The sequence below is a fragment of the Clinocottus analis genome, unplaced genomic scaffold (assembly GCF_023055335.1).
Source record: "Clinocottus analis isolate CAN_PGR_092001 unplaced genomic scaffold, fCliAna1.0.p SCAF_24, whole genome shotgun sequence".
Classification (NCBI taxonomy): domain Eukaryota; kingdom Metazoa; phylum Chordata; class Actinopteri; order Perciformes; family Cottidae; genus Clinocottus; species Clinocottus analis.
The window spans coordinates 10,028,092-10,052,238 of NW_027175976.1; the positions used below are offsets into that span (position 1 = coordinate 10,028,092).

Genomic DNA, 24,147 nt, shown 5'->3' on the forward strand with positions numbered 1-24,147 from the left:
CATAGAAATCTGCTGGTAGAAAGTTGATATTTTTCAGTTTCCTTGTACACGCTTGAATGTGTTTTAATTATTTGTTTGTCAACATGATACACAGATACAACAATATTGTACAAAATAGTTCATACAAAAAGGATGCCACCTTTCACATGAGTGAGGTTTGTTACATTCAGCAGCAATGTTTGTGATAAAGAACAACAACAAACAATGTCAGGCGTGTTATGTGGACGTGTGACGTCTGCTGATCCCATGTGAGGGTCCTGAGAGGAAAGATACGAACCAACATCTCATCATGATTAACACCTTCCAGAACTAACATCTTGCTCATCTTTTTGCCAAATATGAGTTATTTTTTTGCACATGTTTGTCCCCATGTTGTCAGGGCCTGAACACTTTGCTTCCTCCAGAGTGTGACAGGAAAAGTTTGAGAACCGCTGCTTTAGTGGATGTGTTACGTCGGGCTCGACAGCGACGTCCTCACTCTGCTGCCCTCTAGTGGATTCTTCTGCGTCTGCAGAATGGAAGCTGTGCAGGTTTTCACCATGAGGCTGATATGTTCACGAGCACTCAGCTGCAGGTCTCCTGGGTGAGGCACCTGCTGGTCGCTGTCGCAGCTCATTGGAACGCATCCTGTTTCTCCCACCTGTTTCATGGAGGCGGGGCAGAGAAGCAGGTCTTAAATGGACCGAACGAACTTATGATTATGAAAGACAGAGCTGAGGGTTAGACTCAGAGTTCATAAAACCTGCTTTCATTTTGATTTAAACTTCCTTTAAGAAACTGAATGTATTCAATGACCCTGATTTGCTGAGATAAGGCGACTCCAGAGGAAAGCATCAGGGTCAACATGAAGGGTTACCTGCCAATGGGAACACAGCACATCTGGGTCTATTGTCAAAGGGACCAGAGGAAAAGGGTAACCTGAAGTAGGGGTCCTTGAGGTCCAGCACGTTTCCAGATCTGAAGCCCGATTGGTCGACTGTGGCGGTGATGGTGATGTCATAGCTCTGCCTGGGAGGTGGACAGTGTTCATGATTATTCGTTATACTCACAGGCTGAAACGATGAGTGTGTTCTCTATCCGCTCTGTGAGGACTCCAGTGATGCTGAAGCTGGACGGACCCTCTGCGGTTCTGGTCCCTCTCAACCCTCTGCAGAGTGGGCTTGATGCAAGTCCAGCTGTACCTGTTGTTGGCGGCCAGCAGGACGCTCCCAGACAGAGTCTGTCCCAGCTTGGCGAAGAGCGGCGTCTGAAGCAAACACCTGACCTGAGACCAGCGGGTCAGCGGCTCCGAGGGAGCTGTGGAGAGCCACACGGTCGCCCTGCAGGGAGGGGTTGAAGCATGAGCGCATGACGCCGACTTCTAGTGATATTCTATGTGGCGGGAGACTTTATGGGAGTCTGAACAACAACAAACACTTTGAAATAAGGTGCTTCTATTACGATATGAATACATGAAAGGCCGGGGTGAGAACGTGTTGTTATTTTCAAGCTCTTCCACAGATAACGCCTCCAAGCAGCGTACGACCATCAAGCGGGGGAGCTTCAGGGCTACCCTGTGATTCAACCTGAGGCCACATAACGTCACCTCCTTCTCCACTGTTAAAGGTCAGGGTGTGGCCCGCTTATGTATTTTATCTGTGACATATGACATGAAGTCTGCCTGTGCTATGTAACTTGTGTTTGTATTTTTATTTGCATTATCAGACTTTAGTTAAAGCTTCAACGCTTTGAGTCCTTTTAGAACAATGTGGGTCGTGGAGCTCTTAAGCCTCTTGTGGTCAAGATGAGTACTACAACCTCACCTGGAAAATTATCCTGACAACAATAACAACAACAACAAGATAACTCATCCAAAACAGGATGAGTTATTTTTTGTTGGTCTCAGGATCTCTGATGAAACCAATGCTGTTCTGTCATTGTGCACTAAAAGACATGAATGAATCAAAGCAAAACAACTCGCCACAGGAGAAGTGTTCTCGTACCTGGACCCTGAATAGGCCACATCGAACCAGAAGGCCAGGCCGTGGACCAGACCGGACTGCAGCAGGGTGAACACGAAGGGGATCTCCATCCTGCAAGAAACAAACAGCTGTGGTTCCTTCTCCCAGTATGTTTTTAGACTCATTCATTTCAACGTGTGTACGAAACCAATAAGCATTTCAATAGTTGTTTGCATCAGTAATCATATCATTTCATGTATTTCAGATCGTCGGTGTCCTGACTGCACATTGTTCATCCTCTCTCAATGTTCTGCTGATTAATAACCGAGCACACCTTTTCCGTTGTTAGTGGACTTAATGAGTTCGATAGTTGAGGCTTCTAACGTCCCTTTTGGTGAACAGGAAGTGTTTAAGGAAGTATTTGAGCAAGTGTTCACCATAGAATGATATAAAAAGTGTCCTCAAACTGCAGTGGCACTGAATGAGTCCCGTCACTCCTCCCAGTGTGACCTGGAGGTGATGACCGGCTTGCTTTGACCTTTTATGTGCTCAAGTGCATGAGAGTGTCATGTTGTCACATGTTTATGAAGCTACAAAATACACTGGTTCAAATACAGTGGTGCCAACATGAGTATGATAATCATCATAATACTATGATGATTATGAATCGAACCGGAGTAAATCTTCTTCTTTAGCCTCCATGAAGTTGATGCAGTGCTTGACAGACCGGGCCATAAGGACCTGCACTTCAAATGAATCCTGAAAAAGACAATGAATAAAGAATCAGAAAATTCCATTAAAATGAGAATATATATATATATATATATATATATATATATATATATATATATATATATATATATATATATATATATAGAGCCACGCTTGGAGTTGAGGATTTTTTTGGCCGCTCTGCATCATTGGACCCATCTATTTGGTGCCTGTGCTCTGACATCCTTTCCTAACACAGTGGTCTGTGGACTCGTACCACGATCGGCTGTCTGAAGAACTCTTCCACTGCGGCGCTCTGCAGAGCACTCAGGTTCACTCCATAGAAGCTCCTCTGCTGCCTGGAGGAAGAGAAGACAGGTCAGCTGATGGACACAGGGCGTTCCTGAGCAGATTCCTTTCCTCAGGGATTACATCGTTCTGTCAGAGTCTGATCCTGTTGCATGTTTGTTGGATGTGTTTGGAGAGGAGGTACTGCGTTGCCTCTTGGGCTCTAAGAAGTTGTATTTGGCACAATCCACCGATCATGAGTCCATGGTGAGCCTCTCTTATGGTGCGTTCACACCCAACGCGTCAAAAATGTTCTTGACGCGCGTCGACATTTTTCTTGACGCACATCGAGAAGAAGTGTGTTCCCACCAAAAGCAGCTTGACTAATTGCGGCGCCACAAAGGGGGCGTGTCTTATCTCAGCCGCTTCTCTCAGGGAAAAGAGCGATCTTTCAACTTGCACGTCGACCGAGTTCGCCCTGCGGCCGACGCCCTGTTGGTGCTGCTTCTACGCGTCTACGCAGCTTCTACGCAGCTCTGCAATGACTTCGTATGTAATCTCGACGCGTTCGGTGTGAAAACACCATTAGTTACTGGTCACTAAAGCCAATGACCATCCGTGAGGGTCGTAACGTAGATGAACTGGTATCGAGAGTCTTTCTCTCTGGCTCAGCTCATTATCCACTCCAAAGAAGACCAGTCAAAAGTGACTAATCCAGATAACGTTGGTCTTAGACTTCTACTAACTCTCATCCCGACTGCTTCGCCGAAGGTCCGGTTCTGGAGGATCCTGCAAATCCACATCATCTGCAATGAGCTAAGACTGAGTCCCCAAACCGTCCCCCAAACCGTCCCCTTATTATGGTCTGTTTGACTCTAACAGCCCATAATGTCCTAAATGAACATCGTGCTGTATAGAAGAAGACTTGACACTAGAGATCGAGACATAAACTCATGTTTACAATGTTTACTGAGGGAATACATCAAGAGAGAAGTAGAGTCACTTATATAGACTTCTATACAACCAGAGGAGTCGCCCCCTGGTGGTCAGGATAGAGAATGCAGCTTTAACACATGAAGCATAGACTTCTATACGACCAGAGGAGTCACCCCCTGGTGGTCAGGAGAGAGAATGCAGCTTTAACACATGAAGCATAGACTTCTATACAACCAGAGGAGTCGCCCCCTGGTGGTCAGGAGAGAGAATGCAGCTTTAACACATGAAGCATAGACTTCTATACAACCAGAGGAGTCGCCCGCTGGTGGTCAGGAGAGAGAATGCAGCTTTAACACATGAAGCATAGACTTCTATACAACCAGAGGAGTCGCCCCCTGGTGGCCAACAACAATGACACAAGTAATGTTTATGTAACGATGGCTGAAGAGCAAAACCTCTGATTCTTTTTTGAGAATAAAACAACAGAACGATGAATACATAAAGTGCAGATAGGAGGTTCATCACACTTGTCTTAGATCATTTTGCAGATTGGAGGTTTTGCACTTTGGCCGTCGATAAGTTCATCTTCGATAAGTAGAACGGTGACGGGCATGTGATAGTTAATGAACAGAGATAATGTTGCAACTGTTATTAATTAAGTTGATGTCTTTCCTATACCACTAAAATGCTGCTAATTGCTAATGCTAACAGACTTCTAGTGAACAAGAGTATATAGTTTACCTTCATTCCTCAAAGCTGACTGAGCCTGACTCACATATGGAGGAGCAGTGAAGGGCACAGACCACACACACACACACAGATACACACAAACACACACACACACACACACACACACACACACACACACACACACACACACACACACACACGAACACACACACACACAAACAAACGGTGCAGCAGATGTTGGTTTGTTTGCACAGATTTTCCAGAAGACAAAGATATAGCAGAATAGATCTTTTTCACTTTTCGGTGGAACTGAATAAAGGAGTGAATGAAGTAATGTGTGTATCACTGTGGGGTCCTGCGTGATGATCATTGCATCACTGTATGCAGGGCCCCGTTCTTTGTACGTGGTTCAACAAAGTCGATCAAATCCTGCTATCCAGCTTAAGTTATGGAGATGATCAGGATCACTCGGCTCCTCAAAGGCTGATGCGCGCTCAAACCGTTTTGTTAATAGGAACCAGGCGTCAGTCATCTGCATAATTCTGCATGCCTGTCTGCTTCTAAAGGACATCATATCAAACACAGAATCCATGATCTTCTATCGATGAACAATGGCAAACAAACTCAAAGGACAAGTCACTTTTTCCTCCACTGACGTGCAGGAGATGATCATGAACGCATATGAGGAAGTCAAACCTCAGCGCAAAGTCTAATGCTGCGTTCACAAGGAAAACACAAGTGCCCCATCACCCACATCCATCAGATTATACTTATTTAAATGTGCCTGCTGGCAGTAGTATACAATTATTATAAATACTATATGCACGTATCATGTACGTATCATTATATGTACAGCACTGTACATATAATACTATACGTACAGTACTGTACATAGAGTACTATATGTACAGTACTATACATATAGTACTGTACATATAGTATTATATGTACAGTGCTGTACATATAATACTATATGTATAGTACTGTACATATAGTACTATATGTACAGTACTGTACATATAGTACTATATTGATATACTGTACATATAGTACTATACGTACAGTACTATACATATAGTACTGTACATATAATCTATAGTACATCTATAGTACTGTACATATAATACTATACGTACAGTACTGTACATATAGTACTATATGTATAGTACTATATGTACAGTACTGTACATATAGTACTATATTGATATACTGTACATACAGTACTATATGTACAGTACTATACATATAGTACTGTACATATAGTACTATATGTACAGTACTGTATGTATAGTACTGTACATATAGTACTATATGTACAGTACTGTATGTATAGTACTGTACATATAGTACTATATGTACAGTACTGTATGTATAGTACTGTACATATAGTACTATATGTATAGTACTATATGTACAGTACTGTACATATAGTACTATATGTACAGTACTGTATGTATAGTACTGTACATATAGTACATAATACTATACATACAGTACTGTATGTATAGTACTGTACATGTCCATTGCACTGTGTTATGAGCACAACTGGTTCCATTCAGTAAGCAAAGGTGATAAGCAGTTCATGGACGTTACACACCCAGTCCCAAAGCATGCTGGTACATGGAGGCAATGTGCAACAGGATGATTCTGTCTTGTCCAGGACACCAGAGTGGTTCACTTGAATGGACAATACAAGCCACCTGTCCTAACTATCATATTAACAGCACAAGATATCAGCTTTTACCCAAACTCATCGGCCCACAAAAGCTCTGACTCGCCAGCCTCGTGGTTCCCAGTATGAGTCAGGACTGAACTGGAGCGTTTAACAGCCAACAGGAAGCAGACTGACTGAGCCACATGTGGCTGAGGCAGGGGGAGAAAGGCAACCAGTGTGTTTGTGTCCTCATGCATGGATTTATGCCTGTACATGCTCATGTGTGTGTGTGTGTGTGTGTGTGTGTGTGTGTGTGTGTGTGTGTGTGTGTGTGTGTGTGTGTGTGTGTGTGTGTGTGTGTGTGTGTGTGTGTGTGTGAGAGAGAGAGAGACCAGAAAGTAGCTCGTGCATAGTGTTCGACGTAAAGCTGCTCATCACTGAAGGGGGCCAGATGAATATCACCAAAGGAGGGAAACATCAAACCTAGAGAGAGAGAGAGAGAGAGAGAGAGAGAGAGAGAGAGAGAGAGAGAGAGAGAGAGAGAGAGAGAGAGAGAGAGAGAGAGAGAGAGAGAGAGAAGAGGCAAATCAGACAGAGAGCTGAACTCAAAGTGAAAGACACACAGAAACAAAGTCAGTGACAAAGCAGTCAGACACTGAGACTCACTGAGAGCTGGAGTAACTCTGGGGAGGGATGAGCTCAAGAAAGATATGCTGCTGCTAAGTGCAAAGTCAGTACCAACCAAGTCCCAAGTTGATACCTAGAAGTGTAGAGTCAACACTGGAAAGTCCCAAACCAGTCCCCAGTCAATAGAAACCAGTCCCCAGTCAATACAAACCAGTCCCCAGTCAATAGAAACCAGTCCCCAGTCAATACAAACCAGTCCCCAGTCAATACAAACCAGTCCCCAGTCAATACAAACCAGTCCCCAGTCAATACAAACCAGTCCCCAGTCAATACAAACCAGTCCCCAGTCAATACAAACCAGTCCCCAGTCAATACAAACCAGTCCCCAGTCAATACAAACCAGTCCCCAGTCAATAGAAACCAGTCCCCAGTCAATACAAACCAGTCCCCAGTCAATACAAACCAGTCCCCAGTCAATACAAACCAGTCCTCAGTCAATACAAACCAGTCCCCAGTCAATACAAACCAGTCCCCATGCCCCACCTCAAACTAGAGCTGACTCTCGGCCCACTAAACAAGACCGCCCTTGAGATTGGGACCTGATACCTTACACCAGTACTGAACATGACATGTCAGAGATTGAGTATTAGTTTACTCATTGCTCTATCAGCACTTTGGGTCCACAGTCTTCTCTCCGTCCCTGATGTTTTCTACTCCTACCATTGGGTTTGAGCCATTTTCTGGCATGCAAGAAGCTCTCCATGAGTTTCTGATTAAGCAGCATGTATCCCATTGGCTCAGAGACGATGACGTCCACCATATCGGGGCAGCTGACCTCCTCCACCTTCCCTTCTAGAACCCTGACCCGTTCAGACAGGCAGTTGTTCTGGACCAGGATCTGCACAGGAGAAAAAACACCTGACAGTGAAACCACATAAGTACTAAAGCTCCACAAGCCCAGGACGCATACGTTGAACCATTCTGCCTGGAGAAGCCAGTACAAGTCTCATTGTTTGAGATGGAAAGGTCCGCAAAGGCTTCCTCAAAGGAAAATGTATAGATTGCACAGATCCGAGTTAAGTATTCAGTTTGAAATATGTCTTCAGTTTTTGCTAATGTTCTCTGTTGTTCTTTCTGGACAGCAGCGGCATGACAGACGTACTTGGCTTAAGAAGAAGCTCTGAGAGCTGTGGGCTCCTGAACAACCTCCTTGTTCCTTGTTCAAACAACGCAAATGGCATCGCAGAATATGAGCGGAGAGGATCTTATGGACAAGGATTAGTTACAGCGTAGATTTTAAAGTGTAACTTTGTTGATTTAAAGTGGAGATTTTACAGCGTTTCAACTGGCTGATATTCAGCTGGTCCGTTCTGTCCTATTCATGTAATGAGCTGTAACTCCGTCACGTTGATCATTCTGGTCACATGACATCTGTTGCTTCTGTCCATCCTGGAGAGGATCCTCCTCTGTTGCTCTGTGAAGCTTCTTCCCTTTTTCCCTGTTAAAGGGTTTTTACTATCTTTATTTGGGGAGTTGTTCCTGATCCGATGTGAGGTCCTGGGACAGGACGTCATGACTACAGACTGTAAAGCCCTCCGAGGCAAATTTGTATTTATGATGTGAGCTATACAAAATAAACTGAATTAACTTAATTCAGGCAGCGTGAGGGGAGGACATGTGCGGCGCGGACCCTCCAGAATCGTAGCCGCCCAGAGCCAACAGCGACATGGCCATTGAACGCTGACACGGATTCATTTTCCTTAAAGAACTCGTCGCTCTGCCACTGAAGGAGTGAGAGCCGCCAACAAGCCGCCACAGCAAAATATTACAGGTTCCATCAACATTGGTGAGACATCCATATGAAACTTGGTGAATTTTTAGATAACACACTGACGAGGGACAACCCTCGCACAAGCCAACTTCTATCCCGATGGAACACGGGTGTCAAACTAATTTTAGTTAAGGGGCCACAATCTGCCCATTTTGATCTGAAGTGGGCCGGACCAGAAGGAGTTGGTTGAACGAGGGTTACCCCTCCAGAGCGTGTGATCGGCACTCCCCAAGTTTGGAGAAACAGACAGTACCAGACACCGAAGAAGATGAATATCCGTTTCAATGTCGGCTGCATTTAGAACGTCGTCTCCGTCTCCCTCGGCCTCACGGCCTCTCTGAAGAGGAACTGAAGCCGCTCTTTGCTCTCTTCACAGCAGTCCTTTCAGCTTGTTATTGCTTGTGTTGTTGTGTGGCTTGTGTGAGTCTGAATTAACCCTAAACCCTCACATTCAAAGAAACAATATGATAGTAAGTTTTAGAGAAATAAAAACAATACAACCAGTATATACTATATCACATGCAGTGTATGTAGAGGAAATATATTGGTCAATTATGCATTTTGTGTGTGAGTTATGTATTCGTGTGGGGGAAGAGCTCATCCTCTCTGTTTTGGCCTTCAGGCAGAGAGAAGAGTCTCTTGTTAGAGAGGTGGAGCTCTTCATGATCTAAAGCTGTTGTCATGTAAATGCTCTTTTAGATAGCTTTATATTTTAGGAATATCTGAGTTTAGTAAAAGATGTTACTCTGAGAAGATTCCTTCCTGTAGCTTTTGTCCATGTTGGTATGGTTGATGGCTCAAATGATCAAAATGGCCAAGAGCGCTGTCATTTCCAACGCCATGGAGAGGAAGCCCGTCAGAGGCAGGAATTGAAGCTGGAGCCAACTCAAAACACTTTGTTCATGACCATTTCAGCCGTAGATGTGAGTCACACATTGTTGTCTATGGGAAAAATCAATGGACATTGAAATTGAAATTACAAAACCTTTGGTTCTTTTTTGTCAACTTTCAGAGATATCTTTCTCTGCGATTTCTGCTTCCATCTTGATAGCAGAATCAAACTGAAAAACATGCTTCTTTGACTGAAAATACTTCAGAACATGTCGATGCTTTCCTGGATTGTGGTTATTGTTGCAGATGTCAAGGCTAAAAAGGTGCAGTATTAGTTTTAAAAAGGTGCAGTATTAGTTTTAAAAAGGTGCAGTGTTAGTTTTAAAAAGGTGCAGTGTTAGTTTTAAAAAGGTGCAGTATTAGTTTTAAAAAGGTGCAGTGTTAGTTTTAAAAAGGTGCAGTGTTAGTTTTAAAAAGGTGCAGTGTTAGTTTTAAAAAGGTGCAGTGTTAGTTTTAAAAAGGTGCAGTATTAGTTTTAAAAAGGTGCAGTATTAGTTTTAAAAAGGTGCAGTGTTAGTTTTAAAAAGGTGCAGTGTTAGTTTTAAAAAGGTGCAGTATTAGTTCTAAAAAGGTGCAGTGTTAGTTTTAAAAAGGTGCAGTGTTAGTTTTAAAAAGGTGCAGTATTAGTTCTAAAAAGGTGCAGTGTTAGTTTTAAAAAGGTGCAGTGTTAGTTTTAAAAAGGTGCAGTGTTAGTTTTAAAAAGGTGCAGTGTTAGTTTTAAAAAGGTGCAGTATTAGTTCTAAAAAGGTGCAGTGTTAGTTTTAAAAAGGTGCAGTGTTAGTTTTAAAAAGGTGCAGTGTTAGTTTTAAAAAGGTGCAGTGTTAGTTTTAAAAAGGTGCAGTGTTAGTTTTAAAAAGGTGCAGTGTTAGTTTTAAAAAGGTGCAGTATTAGTTTTAAAAAGGTGCAGTGTTAGTTTTAAAAAGGTGCAGTGTTAGTTTTAAAAAGGTGCAGTATTAGTTCTAAAAAGGTGCAGTGTTAGTTTTAAAAAGGTGCAGTGTTAGTTTTAAAAAGGTGCAGTGTTAGTTTTAAAAAGGTGCAGTGTTAGTTTTAAAAAGGTGCAGTATTAGTTCTAAAAAGGTGCAGTGTTAGTTTTAAAAAGGTGCAGTGTTAGTTTTAAAAAGGTGCAGTGTTAGTTTTAAAAAGGTGCAGTGTTAGTTTTAAAAAGGTGCAGTGTTAGTTTTAAAAAGGTGCAGTGTTAGTTTTAAAAAGGTGCAGTGTTAGTTTTAAAAAGGTGCAGTGTTAGTTTTAAAAAGGTGCAGTGTTAGTCTGTGGGTTGTTCTTGTTAAACAATACTTTTTTCTTAACTCGGGAGCTCTGCAGGAGTCCTTTTTGACACACCTTGCTCATCCTCATGCTGGATGTTTATAGTTATGATCAAAAATATATTTTAAAAGTTATTTTTTGCATACATGCATTTTTTCCCCAAGACTTTGCTAAAAAAAATACATATAAATAAACACAAGTATTGGAATTAATTTGGGGTTCCTACGACGACTCAACACACATGGAACAAGTCTACCGTGTTAAGATCGTTTCAAACTCTTCAGAAAGTAATACCAGAGCTCAATTCTATTGATTAGCTAAAACAGAAAGAGAGTTATCAAAATCCATTAATATACCGTCTCTTTGGACTCCCATCAGATGACCTGCTGCTGACCAGGTAAATCTGACTCCATGGTAATGTTTAATAATCATGGAAATGTTGGTATAATCTCCAAATATCGGTCCAGGCCTGCCGTGTGTGCAGCAGCATTTCTCTGCTGCAGCCCCTATCCTTCTGAACATCGGGCCAGATGTTGCTGCAAGCCATTAACTCCCCAGTATGCCACGCTCTGCATGTGATGTATGTACTCTGTGTGAGCCGCCCAGCGCTACTGCGGTTCTTTTTAGGCTCCAACTCGGCCAACACACACATTACGTTGCTCCCAAAGATCTGCATGGAACATTCAGTCAAAATGTATTTTCTGCAGAGAAAAAGGCCACTTTTACAGCACGTGTGCATTATAGAATAATGTAGTCTTAAATCCTTTCAGGCAGTGAACAAAAATAAATTACATATCCTTAAAATGGAAAGGAACAAAAAGCAAACGTGGGAATTGATGATAACTGTTGATTTAGTGAAAACGGAACAAATGCTGATTCTGTCCGTGTTAAGCTGACATTATAGTGGTAAAGAAGGAGGGTAACCTGTGTGTACGTGGCCATGGGGTTGGACTCAACAGCATACACTCTGCTGGCTCCTGCCTGGACAGCAAAGAAAGACAGAATACCAGAACCACAACACACGTCCAGAACCACCTGCAGAGACGGGGAGAGACAGGGAGCGCTGCTTCTGATGCAATACCAAAGGAAATACATGTGCTCTCCAAAACATGCTCTCAGATATCACGGTTAACTTTTCTCTTTCTTTCTTTTACTTATTTGGGCTTTTTTTGCCTAATACAGGAAATATGATGTGAGAGAGATGGGACGACATGCTACTCGGTCCCCGAGAGATCTGAGGCGTGGAGGTTAGCGTTAGCTGGTAAGAACAAGCATAAATTAGAAGCTAGCAGCTAACATTAGCAAGCTTGATTATGAAGGTGCATCTGTAGTTCATGTTAAATGTGATATTATTTGGATGCTAATTTTGGCTAGCAAAAAAAAAGCCTTGTTTCTAATGTACTTACTAGAAAGAATAAAGCAGCTGTGTCTCTTTTTGCATAACTGTACTCCTCTATATAATCTTAATTGCTGTAAAGTTGTAATGAATGTTCCAGTTGTAAATATGTGTATTTCTGTTTTTTAACCTGGGCTTCTGGGGACTCTCTTTACTGATAATAAAGTAATAGGATGGAGTTTGATGTGTGTCTTGAGGAACATGTAAACACACGGCGGTCACCTTGTCTCTGAAGTCACCCTCATTGAGTAAGATGGCTCTCTGGTAGGTGGCGATCCTCAGGTAGTCCTGGAGGAGGCTCTGATGCTGGGACAGACAGCAGTGGAACTAAACACACACAGCAATGAGCAAAGTCAACACGGTATCTAGGAAGCCCTGCACCTGCTACGTCGGGCCACTGAGTGTCCGACCTGGTAGCCCTGTGTACGGCCATCTTCAGTCCTTGGAGGCCTTGTCTGGCCTCTCTCTCCATCCTTGTTTCTTCTCTCATCGCCTTCTGTGCAACCTTTCCTCGTCTCTTCATCATGTCCTCTCCTCAGCGACCGCTTGAAGCTCTTCATATCTGGAGAGTCAGAGAGGACAGGATGTTTCACCTGTCAAACCAAACCCCGGACCAGAAGCCGTATGAACTCCAGCAGGAGTGCACACACCAGTTGGAGTTTGGAACTGCAGCAGGAGACTTTGTTTGCCGACGGTGACCAGGAAGGACTGTCCTCCGACCTGGCAGCAGTCCATCTCCTTGGAAACAGAGAGCTGGAAGACTGATGCTCTGTTGGCTGAAAACACTTTGGTTCAAACCACACAGGAAGAGACATCTGAGGCACCTTTAGAAAGAAAGCAGCTAGCCAGACAATTACTGAAGATGGAGATTAATGACCCTTGTACACAACATGAGACAGTTATGATTACAAATTAGCTCTCTGTTGCGCAGCTGAACCTTAATAATCTAATGGTATGATGTGTGTTTTGTTTTGTTTTTAATACTCAATGTATATGTTTGTACATTTGAATGTTGAACTTTGACTTGCAATACAGTATTTTAACATTGTGGTACATTTAAATTAATAATATCATAATACATCTTCCACCACTGTCCAGCTTTAACTTGACATGTTATTATTGATCAGCTGTCATCAAGACTCAGCATTCCATCTCTGGCTGGGTCCTCAGCTTTATCCACGCTTCTGCCACTACTACAGTCATTTTATGAATAAAGATAATGCTGTGTGTGTGTGTGTGTGTGTGTGTGTGTGTGTGTGCGTGTGTGTGTGTGTGTGTGTGTGTGTGTGTGTGTGTGTGTGTGTGTGTGTGCTCACCATCCTGCACAGTGAGCTGCTGGTCCTCCGGTCCCGGGCTGAGCACCAGAGTGAGCTCCTGCTCTGCTTCCTGTCTGCACACGCTGACGTCCTCCTGGACATCAGAGAACACACTGGATCATGACCGCACACCGTATCGGACCAAACTAGACTAAACTACACCAAACTAGACCAAACTAGACCAAACTAGACTAAATCTTCATTTGGGCAAAGAGGATGGTGACAGGCTGAGACACCTGTCAGCCTGTTGGACAGTCAAACCTCTTTTTCATCACCAAAGCAAACGAGAATGGATGCATGGGCCTCAGCAGTTTGTCTTGCACAGGTGAGGTTTAGATTAGGTGAGGTTTAGGCTAGGTGAGGTTAGGTTTAGATTAGGTGAGGTTTGGGTGAGGTTTAGGTGAGGTTTAGATTAAGTGAGGTTTAGGTGAGGTTTAGATTAAGTGAGGTTTAGGCTAGGTTTAGGTGAGGTTTAGATTAAGTGAGGTTTAAGTGAGGTTTAGATTAGGTGAGGTTTACAGCCGGTTAGGTTTAGTTTTTTGTGACTTTTTGTGACTTTCCTACGACTATCCAGCACCGTAGCTACTTCCACACAGAAGTAACGTGACCAATAGGTGGACGTTGGCGTCTGGATTCAGGACACAGGCAGCGGCCTCATGGCCGTTAGCCTGCTGGGTTTAGATGTCGACCTCTACGCTGACCTCCACCCTGAGCGAGAGATCTGAGTCTCGTGTCCTGGCCTCCAAAGGTTTGTATGTGAAGGACATTATCGTTCTTGGTTTACTCGACCGGGCAGGAGAACAGAGGACATTACTCCACATCCAGACCAATCACGTCTTCCTGTCTCGACTGTTACAAAGTGAACGGCTGTACACACGACAACGCGGTTATTTATAATTCCATCAGGACTCTGCACTGAGCCAGATGATGTTTCATTAGACTGGGCATGAAAAGTTGAGCCTGGGCGACCGTTCGGAGCTTGTTGTTACTGTGGCTTTACGCTTCTTAAAGGGCAATACGCCTCAATTAGGATTCCCAAAATGTGTTTTCCATGGAGTTCAATCAATACTGAACAAACTAGAGAAGCCAGTCTCTCACTTGTGATGTCATCAAGCTGCTCTTTGACAAATTTGTATTTTATTTTATTAAACCCAATTGAGCTATATTTTATTGTATTGTTCTGAGCTGTAAAGCAGAACATGTTCTCATTACTAGAACTTTCCTCTGGGTGCTCATCTTTTATTCATCGTCTAAACGTTACAGATGACATTAATGACATCACTCATTTGAGTTTCAGGACACTACTTTGTGGATTTGGGAGCGAGTTGTTCATGTTGACTGATCATTTGTAGACTGTCTTTGACCATTAGCTTAACGTACATGAATTTTGAAAAATGCGTTTCCACATATTTCTTCTGTTCTTAAAAGTGAACCGCTTTTTTGTCAAACCTTGTTCCAAACAATGTTCATATTTACGTCATCATGATGTCAGACTACATCACGATATGAAAGGAAAATGGCAATTGAGTCACAAATAATTGATTCGGTTAAGAAAAAGCTTTCTGTTAATCACTTCATCACATATAGTAAATATCTTGAGCTTATGGGAGTAATCAGAGTACTTTAGTGCGTATAAACACTGTCACGCTGCCTTTAGCTGAGCATGGTTCTGTTTCCTCATTTCTTATTGATTCTGTGATTTTTAACCAGAAGTTAGTTTTAGAGACCGTGAGATTAGAAGTGCACAAGTTGTACGTCAGTAAAGAGAGAAGAGCTTGACTAGTTACACCTTGCCCTCTAAACCATGGTCTAGTTACCGCATCAGTATTCATAAGTGTGCCCTCTGCGCCTCAACGATTACCTCCTCCGGTGTCTCCTTGTGCTCCTCCTCATCCCGCACCTCCTCCTGCAGAGAGAAGACCTTCACAGAGAAAGACTCCTCACTCGTTTCCTCCATTCTTCAATGTGAAAGTAAGCTGCTCGTCGAGAAGAAAGAAGAGGAGAGCGCAGAGGGGGTGAAGGAGGAGGAAAAGGGGAGGAGAGATGGGGGAAGGATTAGAGCGAGAGAAGTGGGGAACAGAAGTTAACCTGGGAAAAAAGGATTGAATCATATTGTAGTCTTACTGGAACCAACAGGTTCTGTTGCGTAGTGGACTGAGCTGGTCCCAGCAGAGATAGAGGACAACTATTCCCTCTGATGGGCAAACTGGAGTCACCAATCAACCCAACATGCAGCGTTTGGAGTGTGAAGAAGAACCTTGCAGGCTCGGAGAAAACATGCCAACCCCACAGCCAGCAGCGTCTTCCTGGGAGGTGACAGTGTTAACCGCACGTTACTGACCTATTAACCCTCCTGTTACCATCAAACTCACTAACATCTTTTACCTCTGCGGTCAATTTGACCCCAGCAATTCAAACCCCCAGAAAATGATCATAATTATGCCTAACTATAGTTCATTGCAACTATTACATGAAGCTATGCTGTGAAGGTAAAGCAAAATCACAAATCTCTATAACATCTCGAGTAGAGCAATAAGGCTGAACTTCCTGCCGCGATTGTTCAGTTACTGCAGTTTCCACACGGTGTGGAGAAAGAGGTAAACAAGGGACAAAGACGGCAACAAGTGTTCTTTTTAGTTTACGTTTCGCGGGTGCCGCGAACACATTTGCGTTCGTCACTTCAGCGAGAGGTGAGTGTTCCATCTGAAGACTCACCGCTCACATTTACACAAAGATTTATGCTGATCAGCGACTCACCGACTGTGCCGCTGCCAGCCACTTAACTCCTTCATGGTCTCTGCCAGTTTGACAGTTCATTAAACCAAACCAGCACACACTGTCCATGTGAAAGTGCAAACTTTTCTTCAGTAAACACATAAATTACATAAAATAAGAATTATACAAACAAGAATAATCAATCTTCTTAAACAAAACAAAGATAATCTTCTTAAATAAAAGAAAGATTTAGAGGACGAAAAGTCACAACAGCTAAAACACACATTCATGTAAAGTGCAAAATCCTCTTTGACCAAATTATGAAAATAAAACAAAGACATCATTTTTGAGAGAGCCATAATGATATTTTGTATGGATCAAGCATTTCCACCAGTTTTGGGAGGCTCTATGGAAGCACACGTCTGCGTTTCTTTGCTGCAAAATCACTGGTTAGGTCATCAGATGAGCTTCTGAGCCACTCCACTGATGCTGGTGACAGTAGGACCACGTCGACGTCACTGCCCCGATGTTGAACGCAGGTTTGTTTTAATGAGCTTTAGTTTTGAACCACGTCGCTCAGCAGAGGCGACTGTAACAGGGAGAGTCAAGGCGCCAGAGACAGATCACACTGGACTGTTGTATGTTTCTCTTTTCACGGATACAAATAAAAAGGCTGTGATTGGAGGACTGGAGCTGACCAGCGCGGCGCGTATTTGTCGCTGTCTGACTCTGACTCCTGTTGTCTTTTTGAGGCCATCTTTTTTTTAGCTTACTGTTCGCCACTGAGAAGGTCACCACGGCGAGCTTGGGAAGATGAATGTGTATTTGTTTTGGAGCGGCCACCATCGTACCCTGTGCACTCAACAATACCAGAGTGAGGATCAAACCCTGATTTCAAAGGCCAGCTGAAGCTGTTTGAGACGACACGGAGTCACACTGCTTGCATTGTGAGGCTGATTTCTATCAAACTTTGGGATATAAAAAACACATGACAACTAAAAAAAACAACTCCTTTCACAGAAATGAAATGAAAATGCAGTCAAGCTTCACTGGAAAGTGCAGCACAGCTCTCCCCCCTCGTTGGTAGAGACCAAACGTGTGGGTTCAAGGCCGGTCCATGTCCCACAGCCGAGCTCCAGTCAGAGATTCCTACCCGTTTGGATTGTAACCTTCCACTTTGCATCTGAGGGCTGGCCTTGGAGAAGGCCTTTGATAGTATTAGTCACCAGTACTTTAAAGCCATTCGGTCCCAGCTCAGTTAGAACATGGATAGATTTGCTGTATACTGACATAACAAGCACAGTTTCAGTAAATGGAAAAAGATACAGCAGCTTCCACCCTCCAGGTATTCAACAGGGTTGTCCACTGTCCCCGTTCTTATTCATCCTTGCAATCGAGCCACATGCATGTTTTAAGCCAAGCAAAAAACATCAGGACTTCCAACTGCAGGAGCAGCCGCTAAGGAGGCAAAACACTTAAAACACCTCACTCCCCTTCTCACAGGCAAGAGATTTGATTTGTGACAACTTTAAAAGGCATCTGGGACAAAAGTTAATGAAGCAAAATGTGAAATCTAAAGCATACGATCAGGAGGCGACTGTTGCTCCGGTTCATCTGGAACGAGCCTCATGACTTCATGCTCCAGACCAACTTCATGGGGGGTGCACATGAAAAATATATCAACAGTTTGTCTTTTAAAAAAAATAGTTACGACATATTTGAGTTTAAATATGTACTTAGTAAAACAAACTATTTACAATCTTTACACAATGTGCATGTTTCAGTCTCGTTTTCTCAAGTACAGTTTTTAGAACAAGAACATCAAATATACTATGTACTCTGTGTGTATGTGTGTACTCTGTACTCTGTGTGTACTCTGTGTGTACTCTGTACTCTGTATGTGTGTACTCTGTACTCTGTGTGTATGTGTGTACTCTGTACTCTGTGTGTATGTGTGTACTCTGTACTCTGTATGTGTGTACTCTGTACTCTGTGTGTATGTGTGTACTCTGTGTGTACTCTGTACTCTGTGTGTATGTGTGTGATATGTACTCTGTGTGTACTACGTACTCTGTGTGTATGTGTGTACTCTGTACTCTGTGTGTACTCTGTACTCTGTATGTGTGTACTCTGTACTCTGTGTGTATGTGTGTACTATGTACTCTGTATGTGTGTACTCTGTACTCTGTGTGTATGTGTGTACTTTGTACTCTGTATGTGTGTACTCTGTACTCTGTGTGTATGTGTGTACTCTGTACTCTGTGTGTATGTGTGTACTCTGTGTGTATGTGTGTACTCTGTATGTGTGTACTCTGTACTCTGTGTGTATGTGTGTGATATGTACTCTGTGTGTACTCTGTACTCTGTATGTGTGTACTCTGTACTCTGTACTCTGTGTGTATGTGTGTACTCTGTGTGTATGTGTGTACTCTGTATGTGTGTACTCTGTACTCTGTGTGTACTCTGTACTGTGTATGTGTGTACTCTGTATGTGTGTACTCTGTACTCTGTGTGTACTCTGTACTGTGTATGTGTGTACTCTGTACTCTGTGTGTATGTGTGTACTCTGTACTGTGTATGTGTGTACTCTGTACTGTGTATGTGTGTACTCTGTACTGTGTATGTGTGTACTCTGTGTGTATGTGTGTACTCTGTGTGTACTCTGTACTGTGTACTATGTACTCTGTACTGTGTACTATGTACTCTGTACTGTGTATGTGTGTACTCTGTACTCTGTGTGTACTCTGTACTGTGTACTGTGTACTCTGTACTGTGTATGTGTGTACTCTGTACTCTGTATGTGTGTACTCTGTACTGTGTGTGTATGTGTGTACTATGTACTCTGTACTGTGTATGTGTGTACTCTGTACTCTGTGTGTACTCTGTACTCTGTGTGTACTCTGTACTCTGTGTGTACTCTGTATGTGTGTACTCTGTACTGTGTGTGTATGTGTGTACTCTGTACTCTGTGTGTACTCTGTGTGTATGTGTGTACTCTGTACTGTGTGTGTATGTGTGTACTCTGTACTCTGTGTGTACTCTGTGTGTATGTGTGTACTCTGTACTGTGTGTGTATGTGTGTACTGTGTACTCTGTACTGTGTACTGTGTACTCTGTACTGAGTACCAGTGCATGCTGGTGTGTGGTGCAGCGTGCAGCTGAGCTGTCATCTCCTCTGTTCTCTAATGGAAACCTTTCATCTGGTTTCCGCTGGTTCTGTTCTCTCTCAAGTGAAAACCAATATCTTTTTGCATCGTAGGTTTGTGGTTTGGTCCTGAGGGAAACTACAGAGTCTGGCAGATCTAACAGCAGCTAATTATTTTATTTGTGACGTTTTTTTGTGAAGACATGAATATTCACAATTATTGATCTCATTGCATAACAATTGTATTTCTCATTCTTACCACTATTTTTTTTAATTTACATGGTCCACTTGTCAGATGCCCTCCCTCCCCTCACCCCCCTCACCCCCCTCCCTCCCCTCCCCCCCCCTCCCCCCCCCTCCCTCCCCTCCCCCCCCTCCCCCCCCCTCCCTCCCCTCACCCCCCTCACCCCCCTCCCTCCCCTCCCTCCCCTCCCCCCCCTCCCCCCCCTCCCCCCCCCTCCCTCCCCTCACCCCCCTCCCCCCCCTCCCTCCCCTCACCCCCCTCACCCCGAGTTAGACTGTGTCCAACATGCTCGCTACACAGGAAGCTAACGCTAGAAAGAAAAAGGTACAACCGAATTGCAGATGAGGAAACCCCATATTATGTCCGTCAAAACCATGAAATCATCATGAATATAAATATTACGGACCCATCCCTTCACAAAGTCACTTGGGTCCTCGCGCCTCTTGGTATGGTTTCAGCATCGTCCTCACCAATAACGATCATAAAAGAGTTCCACACGGGAAAAACTATTTTTTCTTCTGCAATATGTTTTGATGCTTTTACGTGAACACTTTGGTCTTGTTGTTGAAATGTGCTATTGAAATAAACTTGCCTTGCCTTTAGTGACTTAGCTGCTAACATTAACAAAGCTCTGGACTTTATTGGGCCAAATGGGCATTTTGATAGCTAGCTTACTTTCTATTTGTCTTATATAAGTTTCAGGAAACCTTTGGGACTATTTCTGACTTTATAATGGTGTAGTGCACCGAATGTTCAGACCAGTGGAGAGGAGCTTAAAATATATTCAGGAATTCTTCCAAACAAATTCAGTTTATTTTGTATAAACCCAAACTCAAAAATTTGCCTCCGGGGGCTTTACAATCTGTACACATCCGACATCCCTGTCCCAGGACCTCACGATGGATACTAAACTAAGTATGATATACTTATTGTTTTGTTAAGCACCTTCAACACCCCTACACACACAATCACACACCCAGCATGCAACACTGCTGTCTCCAGACTATCTCAGGTTCAAACTGCACCATCTTTTCATTAAATACTTTGGAGATGTTGAGAATGTTCCTCCATTTGGGTGGCGGCTTGTCATCGAGGGTGATCATGCTGAGAAACACTGGTTTATATCAAATCACAGTGCATAAAAAACATAACTCTTTGTGTTTGTGATTCAGAAAATACATGGACACACAGAGAAGTTGTCCGTGTGATCCTTCATGTTTTACAGTGTGAAATATTCAGTCAGTGAAAAGATCTGTCACGATTAATGCAAGCCTCATGTCTTTTACATGCATTTGTTATATATAGTTTTTAACTTGACTAATAAGAAAAAAATAAATACAAAAAAGATGCCGGGTCAAATTGTTCCAAGGGTCATACATGAGGACGTCCACCATCCCCGAAATACATTTGAGGTCCTCTGATGTACGTTACTGGTTTGCCCATCACAACATAAATCAGACTTGCAAAGCAAAAAATAAACTTACTTGAGTCTTATTTTGATACAAATATTTCTACATAAGTAGTGCCGGGCTTAGTTAAATGTGAAAGTGCAATGTTAAATATTGGAATAATGGTGACAACATGTTCGGGTGTGCCTGGGCCGGTTGGTTCAGTTTGTCAGAGACTTAAAGAGTTCGCCGACCAATTAAAACAACATCGTGCAAAGCAGAGCTTTAATATCATTCCATGGAAGCGTGAACTTAAACACACCAAAACAAGTACAAAGCAATGACTAATCATGAGACTGGCACCATTGACAGGAAACGGCAGAATAATTTGAGAAAACCCAAAGATCAACTACTGACACATTAGAGATATGAAAGCTTTGAGAGTCATCTACTTCCATCACATCAGAAACCATCTCTACGGCGGATTTCTCCAAAAGGAGGCAGATCAAACCCTTCATCAAACTGACTGCTCGCTAAACCCCATACCCTGAACACAATCACAACTTGGGTACTTTAACTTGGACACAGCAATCTGTCACTGTTAGTGAGTAGAAGTGTTTCTAACACTGACAGCTCAATCTATACGGACTATAATGGAAGACCCAACACCAGAAGGAGTCCCCGCAACTCAACAACGACGAAAATAGCTTTAGCATTTTGCGTCCAGCATCGGTTCAGAGGCACAGGTATCCTCTCCATCCGCCTCTCTGGCTCCCTCTGCTGGTGGTGCATCTTTCTGTGACCGTCACCTTGAACACGTCCCACCTCTCAGGAAGCATCCTCTTCTTAAACAGGAGCGAGGTCACATATGAAACCAGCAGGATGGAGACCAGACCAGACAGCATGCAGAAGGACTTTACAGGAAAGCACTGAACATAAACACCGTCCTCTAAAGTGCATCCTGGGAAATGTAGGATCACAGGGAGGCCAAACAACGGCTCTCCACACAAAACTCTCATCATTAAAGCAACAGCAAAGCCTGCAGCAGCCCCATAACCGTTAGAAACTCTGATGAAGAGGACGCAGATGAGCTGGGGGAGCATGATGGAGTAAGTCAGGTCTGAGCCCAGGATCCAGAACACCATGATGCTGCTGTCCAGGTAGATGAGAGATGTTCCCACAAGTCCTGCAGCCACTATGGAGACACGGATCACCCACTGCAGCTCTCTATCGGAAGCCTAAAATGAAACCATGTAAAACCTGAATATTTCATCTTGAATTGAATGACCATAAAGCAGTTGTCTCGACCCGGCTCTTCGGTCACGTCAAAGCCAAGCCAAGGCACACACTCTGCCTAAAACCAGAGGCCGTCACACAATAACACAGTAAACCCAGAACCAGTGAAGAGCTGAGGCAAACAGATAAGAACATCCTGATCCCTACTGCACCTGACTCCTGATGGTCTGGTAGATGTTGGTGGTGAAGATGGTGGATACAGACAAAAGTAAAGAGTCAGCCGATGACATCACTGCAGCAGCAGAGGGCCGCCTGCCCTCGCTCGTATGGAGGAGGAGAGCCATATGAGGTGCAGTTCCAGTCTGAAACACAGGAGGCAGAACAGACAACAATGAATGCTGATTCACCACCGTGACATGACAAAGATCTCCAACAGGTAAAGAGTAGAGATTACCTGTTGAAGCTGCTACGGCTCCAATCAGCACAGACGGGATTCCTACAGTGATGATGACTCCTGCTGCTATGAAACAGATGATCCTGGCTGTGGACGTGGAGCTGGAGGAAGACAAGATTTCCAACGTTTTGAGCAATAAATTATGCCCAACGGCCGCGTTAACGTGTTATTATGGTCGCGTGCATGTTCGTGTGTGTGTGTGTGTGTGTGTGTGTGTGTGTGTGTGTGTGCGCGCGTGTGTGCAGGTCACTTTGGTTATAGACGTCAGGATTAACAGCGTCACTGACGTTCACGTTCTGAGGTTTGACAGATGGTTTAATATATAATAATATCAGATGTCCCACCAACACTACCTGTAGATCAGTGGTTAGCAACTCCATCTTAGGAGCAGAGGGTCAGTGGTTCAAACTCCACTTATGGCAGACTTCAGTTTGAAAAAAAACAAACTTTTCTTTTCTTCTGTTGGACTGGACACTGTGGCGGGCCGGGTCGTATGTTTGACACCCCTGATTTAGATGATGCAGTTTTCCTTTCAACTTTTCCAATTATACATTTAAACGACAAGAATTTTCAACAGTTCAATTAAATGACTTTGAACTGTAAAATTTTTCAGCAGGTATTTTGCCTTTTCTATATTTTCAGTAATGATTTGCTATTTATTTATATATTCATCTATTCCACTATTTTCAGCTACATTAATATATTCAGCTATTTTCACATATATTCAGCTATTCTTTCATTTTCAAATATATTTAGCTATTATTTAGCTAATTTAAGCTATATTCCACTATGTTCAGCTATATTCAGCTATTTCTTTCAAATATTTCAGCTATAAGCTTCAGCTTTTTGCATTCCAACGCATTTTCTGCAGGAAATGCTCTTTCTAGTTCTTCTTTATTCCCTTTTTCACCACCAACATTTCTCCGCACCTCTTCTTCCGTTTTCTTCCTTCAAAATAAAAGCCCCGGAAACACAATACAATATCTTACACTGGCAACAAAGACGATGCCTGTGGCATTAAAGGTGGTTTTGGATGAAGCAGTGAGAACAGTACATTTCATCCAAGTCCTCCGCTGCACCTGTTCTCCATATCATGAGACAGGAAGTGACCACCGGCAGCTTCTCCTGCTCACTGCAGTCTGGAGGCTTTACAGGTGAGCTGCTCACGGACCTTTGAGCTGCGAGATGAAGTCTAAAGAAGATGCAGGACATGTTGTGTCCTGGTTTGACCTGTCAGACCTGAGACTTCATGAGGTTTTGTAAGTTGGTGTATTTGGCCGACATGTTCGGGTCTTAATGGACTCAATCTATCCCTCCAAGGAAAAGCAGAGAAAAACAGCTCCCTGGTTATGTCGGTGTTTGACGTACTACAAATATGTTGATTATACACATATTTTAGTTTTATTGTTTATTACAAATACG

At 43.2% G+C, this 24,147-nt stretch overlaps 1 protein-coding gene across 2 annotated transcripts; it reads right to left on the bottom strand.

Annotated features, from left to right (window-relative positions):
* LOC137793977 (histone-arginine methyltransferase CARM1-like) lies at nucleotides 1–23,126 on the bottom strand. Of its 2 annotated transcripts, XM_068590475.1 has the most exons (16): nucleotides 22,726–23,126; nucleotides 22,484–22,633; nucleotides 15,405–15,519; nucleotides 13,544–13,637; nucleotides 12,878–13,003; nucleotides 12,638–12,789; nucleotides 12,450–12,554; nucleotides 11,756–11,866; nucleotides 7,567–7,744; nucleotides 6,612–6,702; nucleotides 2,929–3,010; nucleotides 2,614–2,699; nucleotides 1,983–2,072; nucleotides 1,182–1,319; nucleotides 919–1,008; nucleotides 1–640 (listed from the first exon to the last, which is right to left on the bottom strand). In XM_068590475.1, the coding sequence occupies exons 3-16, from the start codon at nucleotides 15,498–15,500 to the stop codon at nucleotides 613–615; spliced, it is 1,467 nt and encodes a 488-aa protein (XP_068446576.1). In that variant the 5' UTR covers nucleotides 15,501–15,519; nucleotides 22,484–22,633; nucleotides 22,726–23,126; the 3' UTR covers nucleotides 1–612. The 2 variants fall into 2 exon arrangements, with proteins under 2 accessions (XP_068446576.1, XP_068446575.1); XM_068590474.1 differs by lacking the exon at nucleotides 1–640 and having other exon boundaries at nucleotides 698–1,008.
* Between the last annotated feature and the right edge of the window lie 1,021 nt (nucleotides 23,127–24,147).